Raw genomic sequence first — 20,243 nt, 5'->3', positions numbered from 1 at the left:
CTACAATTTCAAAGCACCCGAGATCACAAGTTGCTTGCTAGAATAAAAACAGAGTTAAAAGGCACTTATACATGTAATTTAAAAGTAATACCAATACCCATTGGCATCAATTAGCAAATAATATATAACATGTAGCCTAATTAAAAGATTAATATAGAACTTCAAAATAATGGTGAAGTTTTGTAGACATGATCCCAGTGGCATAATCCCAGCTACAAGAGCTGGATAGAGTTGCAAACGTAGGCAGGCACTACCATTGACATGAGTATTCTACAGCAGTTACCCTTTAAATTCTATAAAAACTGGTATAAAATGTTACATCTGCATTTTACAGAAATTAAAACAAAGAGGGAGAGAAACAACACCTACCATACTTGTAATTTTTAAAAGGAGGAGGAAGACCTGTTCTTGAAGACACATCTGTTAAAATAAAAACACAAAGTTAATACAAAGTTGTCTTTTTTTATTTCCAACATTTTATTTTCCATTATTGTGCAATGTATGCATCCTGGACATCTTTTACATCAAAATAAATCTGCAATACATAAGACTTGTTTGAGAATCAAATACTAAAACAAAACTTTTGGCTCAGATTCTATAGTAACTCCATATCTGATTAACTTCACTTAAACACGAAGTCCCTCTAAACAAAACAGCCCATGAGGACAGTGAGTGGATGCAATCAGGACATCATCACAGGAGTCTGATCCTTCAGAAATCTGCCAGGAACATCCTGTTAATGGTTTGCACAGCATCTCTCTTTACCTTATAGGAACTGCTGACAACTGTCATTCATAACTTAATTGTTCAGTAAACACAGCCATTTGAAACAGCTAGGAAAAGAAAGCCAAACTGTAGAAAATTAACCCTCTAGCCACATGCAGGACACAGACCATAAGCAACTGTGAGAACACCAACTTCTTTCCCGGTGCCACGGTTCCCAGCGACACCCAGGGATTCAACCAGGGCCTTGGAAGGTCTAGCCAGCCATGGGGTGCTTGGCAACAAGGTGGCTGAAACTGTAATTACACCAGTAGTTTAACAATTTATCTCAAACTCTCCCTTCAAAACAGATTATAGTAAAGGAAAGAACGTATCTTTTGGACCAGGAACAGCATTATCCATCTGTGGAATGAGGTTCCAAAAAGTCTTGTTCAAGACACCAGCTTTGTCTCAAATAACAGTGAATTGCAGTTCTGCACACATCAAAAGCAAGTTTCTTAGCATTGTTTTTTATTTTCTTATTCATAACAACAGCGGTACCATTATGTTCTGGAAATGTTTCTAAAAGCATCCTAGGATCTTGCCATGCCTATCCCTGTCTAGAAGTACAGAAGCGGCTAAAAACACAATACAGACATGGAGCCCAAGACAATGTCCTAGGAGTTGCTCAGATGTTATCAGCTATAATAATTCAAGACTTGTTTAATCTGACTTCATGCAAAAAATCCAATTATGTTATTTTGCACCTTTTGAATGTCTCCGTTTAGGTGGGTAGAAATACATCTGCAAGACTAGGGCAACACCCTACCTACTGAATCACTACATGGGCTAGTCTACATTAATCTTTAGATACACTCTCACATTCAACAAGGCTTCTAAAACATAAAGCCCACTAATGAGTAAATCTACACCACAAAGCCCAAGACAGAAACAGAAACTTAGAAGCAAACATGCGCAGTGAGACTTCACAGTGTCAAAAACAGTTTTTCAAGATCCTATCTTCTCACAGATAGCAAACAGACTTGCATTCCCACATTCCACATATTGGTGTACTTCCTATGAACCAAGACTCTCTAAATTCTATTAATTTACTTCTGTTAATTTATGAATAGCTGCTTGACAGCATTACTCAAGAAGCCTGAGGCACTGAGCCGAATGCAGCAATGTCCTCCTCTCTTTCTGACTAAGCGTGGGGATTTGGGCAGGAAGAGCAGTCTATCCAAATTTAGGCATGGCACACTGACCATGGAAGCTGTTGTTAACTCCAGACTTCTCATCCAAGAGAAGAAAGCACACAAATCTGGCATCTCTACCAATGCTGCAGAATTCCCATTCATTTGCTCCCCTCCACTTTCTTGTGCAGAGACAGCAACACATAGGACTGAAACGAACTGCCTTGGGACTGAACTGCCCCTTACCATTCCGCACAAAACTAACGAACTGCTTTACTGTCTGATCCAAGTTGACTCCATGATACACCACAGGTCTGAAATTCCGGTGTTCAAAAGAACGAACAAGACGAACTGTGATGGTTGAGCTTTCTGCTGACATGAGAATTAATTCTGAATAACCTGGAAAACATTAAAGAGAGGGATTATTGCCCTTCCTCCATGTATGACCACAGCTAGAAAACAAGGTGCAGGTGGGCCTCATGCAAAGATTAAAAAATGGCAAGAAATGCAATAGCTTTATGCCTTTCAGGACATCACTTCTATTATTTCTACAGAAGCAGTAACAGGCTCTCAAAACAAACAGGGTTACCTAGGATAGTACTGATACTGCACACCAAATAGCCCTCTATTTGTAGCTGTGCTGTGTAATATAGCACCAGACTTCCGATTAAACACACAAAAACCTTACAGTTAAATGCAAGTATGTAGTTCGGTGTTTAAGTGACTGAACACTCTGCTGGGCAAGTAACTTTGTGCTATAAAAGAATATACTAACATGAACAGAACCAAAACCTTTTTAATATACTTATGTTGTAGAGAACATAATACCTTGAAAAATGCTCATTTTAATTTCCCTACAGGAAGTGGAAAAGCCTCCCCCATGTACAAATAACTCTCTACATAGTTAAGGGATTTCATTTAATTTATAATAGTAGTTCTCTAGAATGGCTCTACAGGGCTTATACTACTTCAACAAAGCACAGAATCTGTAACAGAATCCCCTTATCAACCCAAACCCTTCTTCAAACAAGCCAATGTGTGGCTCCATTGGGCTCTCTCTGCAGGAAAACAAGCTGTTTCTCATCTCTACAATCTTTTCTATTTTTGGTGCTTGGTATCCCTTAACAACCTCACTTTCTGGTCACAAGCTAAACTGCCAGGGCCGCTGCAGCAACTAGCAAGGACTGCAGACTTAAGTGCTGCAATATCAGCCAGGGGTACAGCACAACCTCTGCATTGCTTATCCTTTAGCAGCCACTTCAGTCACCATTTCCAGTCCTGCAAGGGATTCTCTTACCTATCGATCCCTCTATGTTCTTTTTGTGTGTGTCTTTCTCTCCTCACCCCACCCTTGTTGCGCGAGGGGAGATTATTTAAACTCCGCACCATCATACAGATATCCAAGTACCTTCCAGTCTGTGCTGTATTTATCCTAGCTGTATCATGACAAAGCAAACCGGCAATACTTTCTTTAAATACTTTCTGCACTGTGGGGACACAGACCTTCCACATCACAGGGCAACTAGCTTTTACATCCCCTTGGTTAATAATTCCCCAAGGTCCAATTCCATTTTCATTGTAAATAAACTGTGATAAATAAATGACACCAATAAAGAGAAGATGGCTTACACCTGAAAATAACTAGATTAATATTAAACACCAAAGATCGGTATTTTCTTGATGCTATTCTACAAGGGCGTGAGATGTATCAGCGTAAAGGGGACAGCATGCAATTCACTTTCTCCTGAACAGCATTCAAGATCGTTGCAGGAATACAGATTTGGGAGCACAGACAACTGGAAATCGCCGATTATCACATTTACTGTACAGACCCCACAGATAGATCCGATTTAGGGCTGCGACGAAGCACTACCCTGCGCCTCCTCAGGGCAGACCCTCCTTGGGACACCGACGGCCGATACCTCTTGAGAAGAGACACCTCCGCCGGCCTGCCCCGCTCCTGCCCTCCGTTAGCGGCACCAGGACCGCGGCGGAACCCTGTTCACCCCAGCACATCTACTCAAGGCCAAGCACCGGGCCCTCGGCCCTCACAGCAAAAGATCCCGCCCGAAACGCTCGCCAACATCCCGCAGCCTTACTACAGACTTCTCGCCAGCACTTCCGGGTCCCTTTCCTCACCCCACTTCATACAGTCCCACCAATCACATCCTTACAGAACCACGCACCGCGCAGCGGGATTGGCTGCTAGGCACCCCGACCCGCACCCCGACCCCGACCCCGACCCCGACCCCGACCCCGACCCCGACCCCGACCCCGACCCCGACCCCGACCCCGTCGCAGAACCGCAGCAATCCTCTCCCTCCCTCCAAAGCCCAGCCTTTGAGCAGCACCTCGGTCCACCACCCGCGCCGCCTCTGCATTGGCCCTTTGCCTGCCTTCTCCCCGCCTCCGCCGAGCTTCGATTGGCTCCTTGCTTGCCGTGGCGCTAGGATTGGCCAGCGGGCGCTCTGGCGAGAGGTGAGGCGGCCGAGCGGCAGGGGTGGAGCGCCTGGACGGGGCGGGGTGTCGGGAGTGTGGTGGACTTGTCGCTATGTCTGAGGTACGGTGCTGGGTCGGTGGGGAACGAGGGGTCGTGGTGGGTGTCTCCTTTCCCCCTAAGTGTGGTGGCAGCTGCAGCCTGCGGGTGCTCACCCTAGCCTCTCCCGGGGGCCTTTTCCCTCTCCAGGCTGCGTTTCAGAAGGCTGCCGAGGAGGTGAAGCAGCTCAAGTCCCAGCCCACGGACCAGGAGATGCTCGACGTCTACAGCCTCTATAAACAGGCTACGGTGGGCGACGTGAACACGGGTAGGTACCGGTTCTGTCCCCTACCGGGCAGGGTAATGGTGGCGGCGGTTGGGCAGCGCTGCTCCGCGACCCTTTTGGGCTCTGCGCCTGTGCTTGGGGCCCTGGCTGGCGGGGGAGAGGCCGCTGCCGTCAGGGCCGAGCTGGAGGCACTCTGGGAGGCAAAACCTCTCCCCTGTTGCGTGTCTCGCTTCCTGCAGTCCCACGGGTTAGCCAAAATGACTCCGTACCGACTTGGCATAGATTTATATGCAGGCAGGCATAAGTTGAACCGATAAGGGTTTGTGCAACTTGTGGATTTTAGATTAACCCAGCTGCGGTCTTCTAAATCGTACAGCAACAGTCTGAGAATCGTTTCTGTTATTAGTTTTGTATGAATATTAGGTTTGGGACTTCAGAAGTCCTCTATCATCAAGTAGCTGCCTAGGTTAAGGAATGCTGCCTGAATACAAACTGTTAGCAGTTAAACAGGCGTAAACAGCGAAGCAAACTATATAAGTGCAGAACTGCTGTATGGGTTGGAGGGGGGCAGTTTGTTTAAACTGGATTGGCTGCTAAAAATAGTATTGGAAAGCCAAAACAGAAGAACCGGAGAAAGTTTTTATAGTAGCTGCAATTAAATATCATCTCTTGGAAAAATTGTAGCAGAAATATCCCTGCAGGTGTCTGTGCAAAATTTCTCCTGCTACTTCTGTTACTACACTTCTGCCAGCAGCAGCTCAGCCTAGGAATAGTATTTAGAATAAAGTCTGTCTCTATTGACCTTGTGTAACGCTTGAGTGACTAGAATTAGAAAGGGGAAAAGGTCATTTGTTTGGAGTGCTGGCCTCCTGACCCAGTTGCTGGTGAAATTTATTGTGTGTTGCTTGGATTAAAAGCTGGCAATGAAGTGTATGGGACCTTGCAGTCTCTTTCCCAAGATGGGCAACATGGACCTTGGTTTTAAGATATGATCCTTTTGGTGTGGCTGGACCTTGGCATTATTAATGTTTTTCAAGGTGAAATGGTGCTCTGGAGCTGTTAATATACCAACGTTTCTATAATTTGCTGCATTCTTGTGTAGCAGTGGATAACATGAATTGCTGGAAAATCAGTCTGTGTAAGAGTAAGCTAATAGGCTTCCTGCTGCAGAGAAGCAAAGCTGCCAATTAGCTCCTCAGGTCATATTGCCAAGGGTATTTTTGTGGCTAATGTCCAGTTCCATTTGTTAAGCTTAAGAATTGTCTTTAAGGAATCACTCGGGAAGGGAGAACTGAGCAGGGACTTTACATGAAGGTAGTTAAAGTTCAAAGCTGGCACCCCTAAATGACAGAACAAAATAAGACCTATATGTTAAACACATAACATTAGCTGGATGATAATGGGTTCTAAGCTGTATGCTACTAGCTTTTGTTTTCATGTATCTGTGTAAGAGACCTTAGGGCATTTCTGCTTTACTGTGGAGCTGATGTTCTTTAATTGGATAGCTGTCACACAATAGCAGTCTCTTCAGAAAGTAGAATAAAACCATATCACACCACTGCTGCTGTTTTAAGGCAACTGGAGAATATCTCAGTTGCCACCAATAGCGTTACAACAAGCTCTCTTGAGGTGATCTCCTGACCACAGGTTAGTAAGTAATAGCTGCAAAGACCAATTGTTTTATTTTATCTTAGTTAAGAGCTAAATAGCCTTCAGGAAAGGAGTGGGTACTACACTACAGTAGTAGTATAGTACCTATTACAGTACCTACGCCCAGACCACACAAACTAATTCTTATCTATTGCTTCTCTTCTCTCTTTCAGACCGCCCTGGCATGCTGGACTTCAAAGGCAAAGCAAAGTGGGATGCCTGGAATGCATTAAAAGGTAAGTGTCTACTTAAAAAATGAAAAATAAGTAAATAAAGTCACAGACAAACTAATCAGAAAAGGTGTATGTGGTCCAGCAAGAAATAAAATAGCATTGCCTTATAAGACAAGAGTTCTGGAACTTCAGAATGCTGTGGTAATAAACTCTTTTGACTACTTCTATGAAGCAGGAGTAATCCTGAAAAATGTAGCCTGTGTGAAAGGGAATTAAGGTGCAAAATGCCCAGCTGGCCCAAGATGTTACACAAAGGAGAACTGCCACAGCAGCAGAAACCCAAATTGTTTTCCAAGTCCCAGCCTAGTACCCCAGAGACCAAGCTATCCACCCAGTTGTTTCTTTTAAAGCTTTCCTAACAGGGAGTTGCAGCTGTGCTCTCCTGTAAATGAGGAGCCAAACAAGTGATCTTATGTATGAAAATGGGATTTTTCTGGTGTTTTAAGGACTACATCTAAATGCAGCCAAAGCTGACTGAATAGCTGTCCTGTAATAATTTTGAATGGAGTTAATAAGACTAAACACTGTTACTGTCTGTACAAATATAACTTTGCTTTGAAACACTATTTCTTCATGACTGCTGAATACATTTGTTTAAAACTCTAATACTAGATTTGCAGTGAAGTGACCTTCTTGGCTCCTTTGCACTCTGGTAGCATGTGGTTACGTGCTATAGCAAGGAGTTTGCATGTAAAGGTATCTGACTGCTCCTGTCTTTTGTCCTTCAGGAATGTCCAAAGAAGATGCAATGAAAGCTTACATAGCAAAAGTGGAAGAGCTAAAGGGCAAATATGGCATCTGAGGACTGGATATAGCAACAACTTGAACACCTGAAACATGCCTTATTTCTAATATTGTGGAAAAATGCTTTCTGAGAATGACAAATAATTTTAAATACCTAGTATATTGCAGTCGGTTACACTCATGCCTGTAGTTCAGGGGAAGTTATGTAACCACCTAATGTACTGACACGGTATAAATTCCTTCTGGGAACAAAATCTGGAACTCATTAAAGTGCATTTGGTACTTTAGCGGTTGTGATGGTCATCCCTCAATTGCCATGTTGCAGCTGCCGAAGGCCCTTTGCAAGGCGCAAGGCAGCCTCTCCAGTCCTTGTGCCACTAGAGGGGGCTCAGTAATCTGTTTCGTGTAACGCACAGCATCCAGACCAATCCGGTGATGCCTGATCCTGCTTTAGCTCGTTTCTCGCGTAGATGAATGGTGACTCGCAAAACCTGGAGCACCACGAAGATTATCGTGAAAAGGCTAGGTCTAGTGCTGTGTGTACTAAAACAAGACGCTTGATATTGGTTGCCTGGGATTTTCAGAGATTCACTCAACAATTGCCAAAAAATCTTTCATAAATGCTTCTTAGAGGTATTATTTCCCAACAACATTAGGCTTCTGCAGAGAAGGCAAACACTGCAGCTGGACGCAAAACCTTTGTAAAAGAAAAGGCTCTGCAGACATCAGTGTCGATGCCCTTGATACTTTGCTGCTGTAGACAGAGAGTACTGGTGCTGCCATATGAGGCTACAGTGAGGAGCGAATCAGCTGTATATAAGCTGTCTTAACACTAGCAAGGCTGTTCAAACAGGAAGTCTTACAGTCGCCATCAGCAAGTTTTACTACAAAGCCTGCAGTTGTGACCACCTCTAGTAGGCGTTTACCTGTTTTGGTCTATCCTTGTATAGTCTCCTGGAGCTGCTGATGCAGAAAAGGGAGACTGCTTTTAGTGATGTTGAACTGTTCCAGAATAGAGCATATGAAAATCAAGTCCCAGATTTTCACAGGAATAATGTGTTCTAATTCCAGCTGTACTGGTTAACCTCTGAACAAGTGAGGGCTTCAGATAAGCACTTGATTTATAGAAATACATAGGGATGAAACCTGTTGTTACATATCTGTTTAGGTAAATACATAGTTCTGTACTAGGTTACACAGGATTTGCTGTGTGTAGTATCTAACTTGTACTTTCTTATGCCACTGGTAAGAAATGGAGAGATAACTTCTTCTCACATGCTTTCAAAATTATAAATCCCTCCCTTTGCTACTTTTAATGGGAAATGCTCTTGGAGCTACTTGCTCATCCTTAAAAATTTGTTACAATAAAGAAGGGTTTGTTCCCTGTTCTCGTAAGGAGAAAGCTGGTTTATTCTTGTTCTTCTGGGTAAGGTAAGTATTTGGGGGATTTTTCCCCCTCTCCTTTTCTATATCTGCTAGTTATTTGAGATAGTGTTGATTACATTAGAGGGGTAAAAAGAGGGGTAAAAGCAGATGTTCAGTGTGAGAGATCAGTTTAGCTCTTTGCCAGCCCTAAATTCCACAGCCAACTCCTTTTTCACAGCTGTGTTTTGTGAAGCTGTTTATCCTTGGAGGATTCTGCCAGCCTGTAGCAAACTGTAGTTTATACTGGCAAATGCTTCCCCTTCTCTTGTTTGCTGGAAGCTGATGCACTGTGAGCATGCTGTGCTTTGCTAAGATGCTTTCTGTCAAAACTGGTGTTTTCAGAATTTTTGATTTCTAAAGCAGTGGAATTGGGTTCTGTTTAAAGAATGGTCTGGGAGTAACAAGTTCTGCATCCTAGTCCTCATTTGGTTTTATTTCCCCTGTGAGACTTGTAATTGTTACAGTGCTATTTTCTCATATCCATCTGATGTGAGGAAAACATCACTATCTACACAGTACTAATCCTAGAGAGGCCTTGGCCAGGCTGTTATACATTGTCTTGTATTAAATAATGCTATTATCATTTAATTATCACTGCTATAATATGTGTATAGCAGTGACTGAGAGGTCTACCTTGGATGTCCTTATTCAGGTACTTCTTTTTACTGTAGTAACACCTTTTTCCTGCTTGCAGCTTCATCTTTCCTAGGAAAGTAACAACAGTAGTTTCACTATTTAGCTTGCCCTTTGGCAATGAAATCTATCCTTTAGCTATCAGCTGGGCATCTCAAGAGTAAGCTGAAAAATTCAAGTTGTGGAAGTAAGAGCTATGCAGTAAGAGACCATATGAAAGGGACTAAGGCAGAGACAAAGGTACTGATATTTGCACACAGTGTTCATGATGAGAAGCAGCAGCATGGAAATTGGCTGCACAGCTATTAACTGTGGGTACTGCCACTGCAGGGGAAGTGTTGGAAAAGACAACTCAGGGGGACTGATTGAGTAGCAGCAGGATGAATGTCTATAAGCAGATGGGATGTCGGACTGTCTGGAAATGTTGTTGACTTCCTGACCACGTAGTGCTTGCTAGTATGAGTGTGAGACTCCTGGGTTGCATAAATAGCACTTTGGCTATTTAGTGATGCTAGGGGAAAGGTGGTTTAAGGACATCTGCAAACAGGTTTGTAGGTAGAGGAACTGCCTCTAATAAACTTTTTTATCACTTTATTAAAGTGGTGAAAATAGACAACCATTAAGGTGTACAGCCTCTGCATTTGAAACAGAAGTGGCAAGCCTCAAACCAAAATACAGCTTCAGAACTGTTGCTCTGTCTGCACTAAAGTCCTCTTGATTGGGGAACAGATGCTTTTGATGGCAGAGCAGTGCTGCAGAACAGGGGATTGTTCTGACACCTGTTCAGGGAGTTGTTATTTCCTCTGTATTCTCAAAGAAAAACCAGCAACATCCTGATCCTTGCAGTTCTTGCGAAGGGGAAGAGATGTGTGCTGAAACAAGCGCAACACACAGGAGGTCAGAGGCTAGCTGGCATATGTGCACTCAGATCTGGTTTGCTGACTTAGCGGAGTGTGCAGAATGGAATCTGGACTTTGGATATGGCAATAATAAATGTTAACTTGCTTGTCTGATAAGACAGTGCTCCTTCTATCATGTTTCTGCTATTAGTTCTTGGACAGAGAAACTAGTTGGTTAGCACCCAGTGCAATTAGGGATAAGCTCTAAAGGGTTTGTTGTTTTCCTTGGGTTTTGGTTGCTCTTGGCAAACATACATGAAGGTGCAACTCCTCCAGCACAGATTTAAGAAATCACTACTGGTGTGCTGCTTAAGGCCCATAACTTCACAGAGTTGAAAAGTCTGGTTTTTGTGTTCAACTAAAAAGCATTCCCTGGCTGACTGCAGTGTGCACCTCTTTCTGTCACAATTCTTCAGTCCTCATCTGGAGTGATCTTGTTTCACAATGCAAGTGTTTTAACCTTTGAACTTATTTGACTGTGATGAGACTGCTAAAAATAAATGACAATTGTATTTGCTGCTGTTTAAAATATTTGCTCTGTTCCCTGAGTGTTCAGAGCAAACAGTATTGGGCAATAACACTTTGGGTCGACTAGCCATTTGAGCTTGGTGACTAGGCGTCTGAGCCATCTTATATGTTTGGTGGGATTAATTATAAATTGGGAGAGACAAAAAAAAAATCTGTTTTGGCTTGACTAAATTCCTGACTCACACAGCTGGCACCTAAAAAGGGTTATTCAGTCTTACAAACTGTCAAAGGTGCTTAGAGGTTAAGATAAGTTGACATAACAAATTTGAGAGTTGCAATAATAAACTCAGAAGTGTAAAAGTTGATAGAATCAAACAAAAGTTAGAATCTGATTATTTTTTTCCTTCTGCCCTCAAGTATGTAAGCTATCTTCCAGGCTCACATAACGGCTCCATAAATTAGCCAATCTTCAGCTGCTCATTTAAAGTGCAAATACAACAGCAATCCATTCGAGGCATGAGTCTGTCATTTATAGAATGATCTTATATTTCCTCTAGAACTAGCACATCTGTGGAAGTTGTTTGCCTAATGCAGCCAGAGAGACATCTTATTTGTCTCCACCACAGTGTGCAAGGCACTGACTTGTACCATGTTCCCCAAATGGCTTAGATGGATGTCACCTCCTCCTAACAAACACCACTCGTGAATGAGTTCTGAATCTGAAAGGTAACATACTTGTTATTTTTAAATCTGAGTATTTAGCTGCATTGGTCTGATTTTTTACTGAGAGAAGAAATGTATATCTGACAGCAGAGAAACCAAATAATGTGATTTCCCCCAGCTTATGCACTACTGAAATACTTATCCCAGTTTTTCCAGTAGTGCTAAAAGGGCTAGAGTTTTATTTTCTGTAGTGAATTTATATTTTAAAGCATCAGTTTGTCTTAATGGACAGATGTAAATATTTTGAGGGATGTTCTAAGCCAGCGTGACTATTACCAGAGGTCCCTGAATAGAGCTGAATCCAAAACAGTGAGTGAGCAAGCACCCGACATTGGCTCTCTGCAACATGCTGCTGAGGTAGTCCAGAAACTGATCAGAAGTGAAGAAACAATTTTTCCAGGATACGAATTGCATTCCTTTAAGTCTCTTCTTATTCTTTGGATTAACTGGGATAGGGCTTAAAGTCACTGTAATGGACCAGCATATTACTGGCATGTTTCTAACCCAGCTATGAGTGCCTTAACAGGTACTGTTTGATCTGGATGAAAAACAGGATCCCAGACCTTGGTGGTGGGTGTTCTCGCTACATCCAGCAGCGAGTGGGAGAACCTGGGACTGGAAGGGCATGTGGTGGCCTCTGGCTGGGTAAGCGGTCTGCTTTCAGTGGCACAGGAGAGGTGTCCAGACGGGGCAAAGTGAAACCATCTGGCCTAAGAGCTCTCTCCTCTTCATGTGCTTAACTGCATCTCTTTCATGTGCTGGGAGGAGACAGCTGTCCACTTGGCTTCAGTAACTTGCAGTGGTGGGAGGAAAATCATGACCTAAAGTAGTTGTGATAGGGGGTTGGTCTGAGCTCTATGGGCCCTGGGATAACCCCAGCTCCCCTTGTTAATTGTGCTGCCTTGGGCAATTGCTGAATTTTTTCCCCATTCCAGAAGCTCTGTTTGAGCTCAGCTAGGTTGAACCAAGCAGAGCTGAATACAGTCTCTTTAACTTGGATTTCTGCCATAAAAAAAAAAAGGAAAATAAAAATCTATAAAAGCATGGTGACACAAGGCAGCTTGTCTCGTCCTTCTTCCTTGTAACGTTTTCTACATGCTCTCTTTTTGAGGAAGACACAAAGAAAACCATTTTGTCCCTCATAGGTTTTGGGCATCTTCCAAAGTCTCAAGTCTGAGATACTGAAGATCTATTTGTCTCCAAGATCTAGTCAACTTCTGTTTTGAAAGACATCTTGAAATAGGGATTTGACAGAGGTGAGGGCTTAAATGCCTAGCCAGATCAGTTGCTATGCCAAGAGTTGAAGAGACGATCAGAAAGAATTTTATTCAACAAAAAAAATGCATTTACAGATGTAACCAGTTTCAAGATTAGATGAACCCAGTTCTGTGGTGTTTGGTCACTGGTGTTTGCTTTACCTTGAAGTGAAATACTCCTTTAGGTAACTGTTCCCTAAGCCCCTGGTGACCCTCAGGCTTCAGTCCTGACCCTTATTCAGGCTTGCTGCCGGAGAAAAGCAGGAACAGATTCTTCAGTGTTAAACTTCTCATGCCTTTAAATGAACCAGATAAAACTGTCCCCATGTTTTACAGCAGTCCCTGATAATTTCCATTATTTATGAACACATTTCCTACAAACTTTCTGTCCAGGGATAGGATGTGAAATACCCACTTAAACAATGAAGAAAAGGGACTTTCTAAACAAAATAATGAAACTGGCAATATACCAAGAACTCAACAGAGCTGAACCAAAAATACATCTGAAGTACTTTAAAGGTCACTTACTGTGTTGTTATGACGTAGGTAATGTATTTTTCAGGGGAGGGGGGAAACCAAAACAAACTTTTTTTTCTCTTAAAGCACTGAGCTCTTTCGATTGTAAAACACTGATTTTTCACATGATTTTCCAAAATAATAACCTTGAGGCATTTTCCCACAATTTGTCTTTTCAAGCAACTTTGTTGTTTTTTTTAAATCTTGGAAAGACAGAGCTTGTCTTGTTTTGTTATGAGACAATCAAGATAAACTCCTTTCCCTTTGAAAAAAGGGTGTACAGTTCTAGCAGGCTTCACAAATCCAGACACTTTTACCAGAAGGTAAAGCAACAGCAGAAACTAAGTGCTAATAAACTGTTACTGATTGATTTACACACTGTTACAATCGTCCTGGGTGACTTCAGCAAAGAGTGAATCTGAAAGTACCAATTCAACACTGCTATTGATTACAGGTCGAGTTTAATTCTGGTGTATATTTTGTATTTAGGAAAAGTAAATTAAATACAAAATATTAAAGCAATTTTGTATTTGCAGCAAAAGTGCCATCCCCAAACCACTCTTTTCCTCAATAACCCAGCTTAGCAGAAAACTCTGCATCTGCTAAGGGATCCAAGTAGGACAGGGAGCAGGTTTGGTTTCAAAAGTAACCACTTTATCATTGGACAAAGCAAATGTGTTTGCTCATCTGAGCCTTACCACTGGCTTTTACAGGAAAAAAAAAACATCTTGTTCAGTGGGAGACACCTCACTGTTAAAAATGTTATTTTTTTTTCTTTAATTGCTAAAGTCATGGGGGTGACTCCTGTTTAAAGCAGATCTATACATAATAATTTAGCTAACTGGGGGCCTTGCCTAATGCATTGCAGGACTGAGCCCATGTTACAGAAAGTGTAAGTCATGTGAAGGTTTTGCCAGATAAGAGTCGGTGTATTCTGTCTGGCCCAAGCCTGCGTTTGCTTGGTACGGTTAAGTGCAAGCAGCATTTGTTCTGTTCGTGCAGCACATGAGACAAGACTTCCTTGTGGGTTTTGAGCCAAAAAAAACCCCATAAATATCATTACATTTGGAAGTGGAAGGGTGCAATAGCAAATTGATGTAAACAGTCTGAACTCTGCAATATGGAAATGCTGTTTAACCTGGGGAGTCCCGGATGTTCATAAACCTATTCATCATCTGATGAACCTAAAATGAAAGGGATTTGGCAAAGCATCAAGTTTGCTAGCTTGGATAACATGTCCAGGAAACAAAAAATGTTGCAGACCACAAACCCACAGAAGAAGTTGTAACAACAGACCTTGCAAAAATTTACCATGTCTTGCAAAAGCAGAAAACCCCCAATTCAGTGTTTGATAAAAATATAATCTAATAAGATATACAGTGGAGACCATCAACAATTGAACCAAAGATTTTGCGCAAAGAGGGAAAGAAAAAGGTCAGAATGTATCATCATATGCATATGAAAACTGCAGTAAACATGTTTTGCAGAGCTCTCACTCTTACTAGAAGTAGTGTTACAGAAAACACCCCCAGCCAAATCATAGCAGACACGTGTATTTTTAAAGGAAGCATAGAAAGCCCTCGTGGAACTGTGTAGAGATTAACATAAAGAGCCAATCTGTATAGACAACTGATTTGTTCAGAAATGGAAGCTGGAAGAAAGGTGAAGTTATGATAACTTCTACCACCCTGTGCTGGAGAAGGAGATCCTTCAAGCTCTGTTCAACTGGAGAGGGAATGGTTGAATTCTGTACGAGGTTGAATATGTACGAGGGAGGCCCAGAGCAACAACCTGTGCGTCTGTCTGCTGGACCCTGTGGAGTTGCTACAGACCTCTCGCCGGAACTGAAATCAGAATTTGGCAGTAGAACACGAGTTTCTGATGACACAGCAAAACCCAGCTTCCTTGGGCTTTCTTTTGTAAGCTGCTTCTGACCAAAAAAAAAAAAAAAAGTAAAGCAATTAGTAATTCATTAGAGGATGGCAAAACACGAGCGAGAAAAAGATCAAGGACATAAAACTTTACGAGCAGAAACTTTTTTGCTGACGGTACACGTAGAGAGATACATAAGGTTAAGTACGCCAGTACCAGATAAGAGTGCGCGCACAGCCCAAGGTGAGCAGCTCACAGCAAGGACGCCCTGTGTTCGAATAGTTTCGGCGGCACAGCAGCGAGTTCAGATCCTGCGGGGGAGCAGGAGGGGTAGAGCAGGATGGCGTGTTACTGTATCCACTGGAGGCTTACTACTGGGTATCCTCGCATCGCACCGTCTCCTTTGTGGCCCGCTTCTGGTGAAGTGCAGCACCCGCCCCCCAACGGGCTGTGCACAAACACGGGCTGTGCACAAACACGGGCTGTGCACGCCGGGGGGATGAGACAAGCAGGTTTTAGGGCTCGTTCCCCGTCCCATGCCGGCCTGGCATCGGGCCGAGAAACAAACCTGGACCGCTCCGGCAGCCGGTGACACACGGGCAGGGGGTGAGGCTGCTGCCCGGACACTCTCCCAGGGCAGCCGTGCTCTAGACCTGGCCTGGACGAGTCAGTGCCTCGGGCCAGGGCAGCGCTACCTTCCCTGCTATGGGCCCGTCCCGGCTCCGCCCGTCGGGGCCGCGGTGCTGATTCAGCTGCGGGAGGGCCCTGAGGGTGCCGCGGTCCCGCGGGCGGGGCGGGAAGGGGGGGTGGCGGGCTGCCCACTGCCCTCCGGGGACATAAAAGGCGGCGGCCGGAGCCCGCCTGTGTCTTCCGGCGGCGGCGGCACCATGACCGCCATCGGGGCGCAGGTACGTCTCTCCCTGCTCCCGCCGCCGGGGCAGCGCCCGAGAAGGGGGGCTCGGGGAAAGCTCCTCCGGGTACCGAGGCTGCCCATCTCGGGGAAGCTGCTGCTGCTCGTCCCTGCGTGGCTGGGTACGCCGCGACCCTTCCCGGAGCTGCGGGGCGCAGCCGGCTTGTCCCTGGCTTTCCCCAGACGGATAGCAGCTCCCTAAGTCCGTAGCTCTCTCTCCCCGTCTCCGTCGGGGCTGCAGCTGTTCTCGCAGCCGCACCCGGCTCTCTGAGCACCACCGCCTGCCGTGCGGAGCTGGAGGGCGCTGCGGGGTGCTTGGCTCGGCTTTTAAGATCTCGGGTAATCTTGGAGGGGTTCGGTGAGGAAGCCGTGCGTTGTCTTAGCGGGTCCGCGATGGGTGCATCTGGACAACCCAGCCCCGGGGAAAGCTGAGCCGTACCGCCGATGGGTGAGGAGCCGGGCCCGGATCCCGGCTGCCGCTGGCAAGGGCAGAAGAGAGCCAAGAAAGGAGAGCCCGGCTGGCGGCAGCCCGAAATGGCTGTGGGAAAAGAAGGGCAGTGCTGGTAATTGGGGGCTCCCCTTTTCTCCTCCGCCGTCCATCCGTCGGCTCCATTCCCCCAGGGGCCGGTGGTTTCCTCCAGCCTTGCTAGAGCAGCAGGCTGTGCGGTGGGGGCCGCGGGGCTGGTATCCTGCTCAGCTCACAGCCTTTGTGATCTGAGGCCGGGCCTTGATGTGGAAGCGTTCATTGTTCATGCAGCCGGGGAACCGGGAGAGCTTCACCCACCCTTCCTTTCTCCCAGGTACAGTTTGTGACTGCATCACCTTCCCCTGTGAGAAGGGGGTAGGTGTGCACAAGCAGATCTTTTCAAGTACTTAAGTCCCATAGCTTTGTACCTCTGGCTTCATTTCACCCTTAATTAGTGCTGTTAACCCAGGTTTTATTTACTCCACTACCCTTTAAGGCACAGAGGCTGCTGGCACACCGGAGACCACAGAAATCCTTCTTTGAGACACTCATCAGGAGCTTGATCATCTTGTGTGTGGCAATAGCAGTGGTCTTGTCGTCCATCTCTGTCTGCGATGGCCGCTGGCTCTTTGCAAGGGGACAGCTCTTCGGACTGTGGCACTTCTGCACCGTTAGCAATGGCAGTGTCCTCAAGTGTGTCACTGACTTCAGCCTGGCCGAGGTGGAGGGGCTGAGCATGGGGGTGATTCCTGTAAGGAGCATGGTGTCCTTTGCTGTTGTGGTTGCCATATTTGGCCTGGAGCTGCTGATGGTGTCCCAGGTCTGTGAAGATGCCAATGCAAGGCGGAAGTGGTCAATGGGCTCAGTTCTCATCCTTGCCTCGTTTTTGCTGTCAGCCACCGGTGTCCTGAGCTTCTCCATCCTTGTAAAGGATCACCTCACCTTCACAGGCTTCACACTGACGTACTGGTGTGAATTCATTGCTGCCTTTCTCTTCTTCCTTAACGGGATCAGCGGACTTCACATCAACAGCCTCACACACCCCAGGAACAGGGTAGGCAAGATCTAGGTGCAAAGGATGTACTCCACCTTTGTGTAATCAGTTTTGCCAATTAGACTGGAAAAAAGAGTGTCTAATGAAGCTTGAAAAGGACACCATGTCTTAAATTGTGTGCAAAGTGGGGAAGCATGAGTCAGTCTTGATGGCTGTAGAAGACTTACCCACCCACTGGTCAGCATGAAGGGCTGCACAACAGGAGCAAAGCCAACCGGGACTGGCTGTTGCAGTGCAGTTTCTGGAAGAGTGGATTAAAAGAGGGTGTTCTGTCAAACATGTGGAGGGGTAGCAGTCTGTGATCTACAGACACGGGCTATTTTGAGGCTTATATGAAGCCTGTACTCTTATCGGTTTGGTCTTCCTACGATTTCCCCTGTACTCTGAGCCTGTGAATAGTGGCATAACTTTGGTGTGTGTCGTGGCTCTGCCCTGCCCTGGAGACAAATGATTTGTGGCTGGTCGTGCTCAGTGGCACAGAGTATTGAAAATCTCAACAGGATCTCACTCCTCCACTTATATTTCAAAAGAGCAGGCACACAGGTCTTGATCTGGTTACTCATTTTGTGTGTCTGCTGGCATGTTCCCTGTATCTGATCTGTTTTTCTGGGACACTTCTGACAGAAGCAGAGATGTAGCTGCCCTGGGACCAAGAGCAGGCTCTGGGTGTGATGCAGGTGTAGAAGGAAGGATTTTGATGTATTCCTTGGGCAGCAGTGTATGTTCCTGTGTTCAAATCCTCTACTCGCTGTCACCACTCCTCTGCTATGCTTGTAGGATGTGTGCCAATAGGTCACCCAGACTGGTTCCCTTTGCCCTTGCAGAGTTCACTGTAATGGACTGTTGCTCTTCCTGGTTTCCTTCTTGTCCACTTGGGAGAAAAGGGACAAGCTCTGCAGGGCTTCAGGTGGGCGTTGTGGCTGGGCAGACCGTGCTGAGAACATCAAACCTTCTGGGCTGTGTTTTGGTTGTCAGGGCTCCCTGCTTGGGCAATAGGAAATCTCATCCTGGAGCTGAGCCTCCTGCAGCATTTCTTCTGGGAGGTGAAAGCTCTAAATCCTCGTGACCAAAGTCCCACTCTTCCCCTGAGTAACAGTGGGCCTGGGAGGAGAAACAGTCCATGACAGCAGCTCTAATCTGTCACAGCTGGTGGAAATACAAAAAGTCTTGGTCAAAATTACATTAAGGCTGGTTCTCCTCCTGCCAGTGCCTGAATTGAGATCTCTGAAATTGCTGCAGCTTTGAAGTTCCCCATGGTGTCTGATGTAAAAGGGGAGACCTCAGAGGCTGGTTACCCTATGTATGTCCTCCTGTCTTGCATTCAGCTCTCTGTTGCCCACCAGTAATAATGTCTTCCGAGTATTTCAGGGTTTCTGGTTTAAGCTTGTATTGTGTCCACTGGTAAATCCAATTGTGTTTGTGTTCTAGGATAAATGTTTCTACATGTTTCATTGCTGTAGCTTGTCTGATAGCTGTTGAGCAAGGTTTTCATTTCCTGTGCAGCAAGTTTGCCAATTTTTCACCTGAAACAAAAGGGTCATAGCACAAAGGCCAAGAAAGCTGTGAAAGTGAGCCACGAGTAAACAGATTTGTCTTTGAAAGCTGAGAATCTGAAGTCCTGCCTAAACATACATCTACACTTGCCGGATGGGCTCCTGTGAACTTGCTTGCCTTCATGAGGATAGTCTCCATTCCTTCTCAGATCTCCATAACTTTTAAAGACAATACTCCTGTGCCTGTTTTGTGATGCAGTTTCAGATCAGGCTTGCTCTGGACACTGTCACTTGTGCTTTTGCACATGAATCTGCCCTTCTTCCTGGTGAGATAATGCACAGAGCTGTGCTACCCAGGCAGCTTCTGAAGCTCTTGCAATGGCTGGGGCTTTATTAGGCTTTCTTGACCTGCTTTTAAGGACAAGGACTTGTGCCCTTCACCTGCCTCTGGAAAACTGGACTGTGATTGTGTTTCTGTGAAGGTGCTTTTGATTTGTTGAATTGCACTGTTAAAGATGTGCTAGTGGGCTGAACTTGGACAAGTTGGTGTGAACAGTGCTGTGAATTTAGCAGAGCCACTCACCTGAGAGGGAGTCTGCAAGTTCTGGTCCCAAACTGTTGCACTTTGGAGTTACTAGGTGGTGTAGAGTGCCTTAACCAATAACTCAGTTGTGGTGCCTAGGGGTGCCTATGTCAGGCGAGACAGTTCACCTACCAAAGGTTAAGGGTGTCCATGGCTTGTCTGGAAAAGTGGGTGTAACCTCAAAGTGTCTTCTTGCTGACATCCAAAACTGGAAATCAATTCTTCATGTGCTAGCAGGAGGCTGTGGCCCCAGTCCTTTCCCTGGGTGAAGGCAGTAGCCAAACTATCCCAGCCTGATGCCTCCCACTGTGGTTAGAAGCAAGCAGTGAAATTGGCCACTGAGTTCACCCAAGACTTGGTGCAATTATGAACGATTTTAGGATGCCTTCTGCTAGCTGAAGGAGAGGCCTTTTGTTAGGGGTAGGGAATCCTCTAGGGAAAACACAATAACTTTTTTCCAACTACTTTTGTATAGTACTGCTTGACTTACTAATGCTGGGAGAAGATCTGTTTTGATAGCTAAATTCGTTGTCTCACATATATTCTTATATAAAGCAACCTGTGCAGCAATGGGTAACTGTTGATTTTCTGAAGCCTGTGGAAGTGTCAAGCAATATTCCTGAAGTTTGTTAAATAAATTTCTTCAAAATAAAAGAACTGT

At 45.1% G+C, this 20,243-nt stretch overlaps 3 protein-coding genes across 7 annotated transcripts in view; 2 read left to right on the top strand and 1 right to left on the bottom strand.

Annotated features, from left to right (window-relative positions):
- The window catches only part of CUNH2orf76 (chromosome unknown C2orf76 homolog), a 31,565-nt gene extending 27,537 nt beyond the window's left edge, over nt 1-4,028 (bottom strand). The window contains exons 1-3 of one of the 5 annotated variants that reach the window (XM_057430249.1): nt 3,998-4,028; nt 2,142-2,294; nt 370-420 (exon numbers count right to left, since the gene is read on the bottom strand). In XM_057430249.1, coding sequence (XP_057286232.1) covers nt 370-420; nt 2,142-2,274 — 184 coding nt within the window. In that variant the 5' untranslated portion in view covers nt 2,275-2,294; nt 3,998-4,028. Of the gene's footprint in view, nt 1-369; nt 421-2,141; nt 2,295-3,398; nt 3,498-3,727; nt 3,864-3,994 lie in introns of those variants that run through there. The other 4 variants (XM_057430251.1, XM_057430252.1, XM_057430248.1 and 1 more) reach the window with 4 other exon arrangements.
- A 388-nt stretch (nt 4,029-4,416) lies between these two features.
- Nucleotides 4,417-7,571, top strand: DBI (diazepam binding inhibitor, acyl-CoA binding protein). Its single transcript, XM_057430253.1, has 4 exons — nt 4,417-4,455; nt 4,582-4,699; nt 6,481-6,543; nt 7,269-7,571. Exons 1-4 carry the CDS (start codon nt 4,447-4,449, stop codon nt 7,340-7,342), a joined length of 264 nt encoding a protein of 87 aa, XP_057286236.1. The 5' UTR covers nt 4,417-4,446; the 3' UTR covers nt 7,343-7,571.
- An 8,311-nt stretch (nt 7,572-15,882) lies between these two features.
- Nucleotides 15,883-17,783, top strand: TMEM37 (transmembrane protein 37). The gene is made up of 2 exons (XM_057430246.1): nt 15,883-15,984; nt 16,949-17,783. The coding sequence occupies exons 1-2, from the start codon at nt 15,964-15,966 to the stop codon at nt 17,519-17,521; spliced, it is 594 nt and encodes a 197-aa protein (XP_057286229.1). The 5' UTR covers nt 15,883-15,963; the 3' UTR covers nt 17,522-17,783.
- Nucleotides 17,784-20,243: the final 2,460 nt, after the last annotated feature.

This window comes from Pezoporus wallicus, unplaced genomic scaffold, assembly GCF_028554395.1.
Source record: "Pezoporus wallicus isolate ANWC-B61680 ecotype Strahan unplaced genomic scaffold, APGP_CSIRO_Pwel_v1 contig_5261, whole genome shotgun sequence".
Lineage (NCBI taxonomy): Eukaryota > Metazoa > Chordata > Aves > Psittaciformes > Psittacidae > Pezoporus > Pezoporus wallicus.
This window is presented reverse-complemented; position numbering and strand designations above follow the sequence as displayed.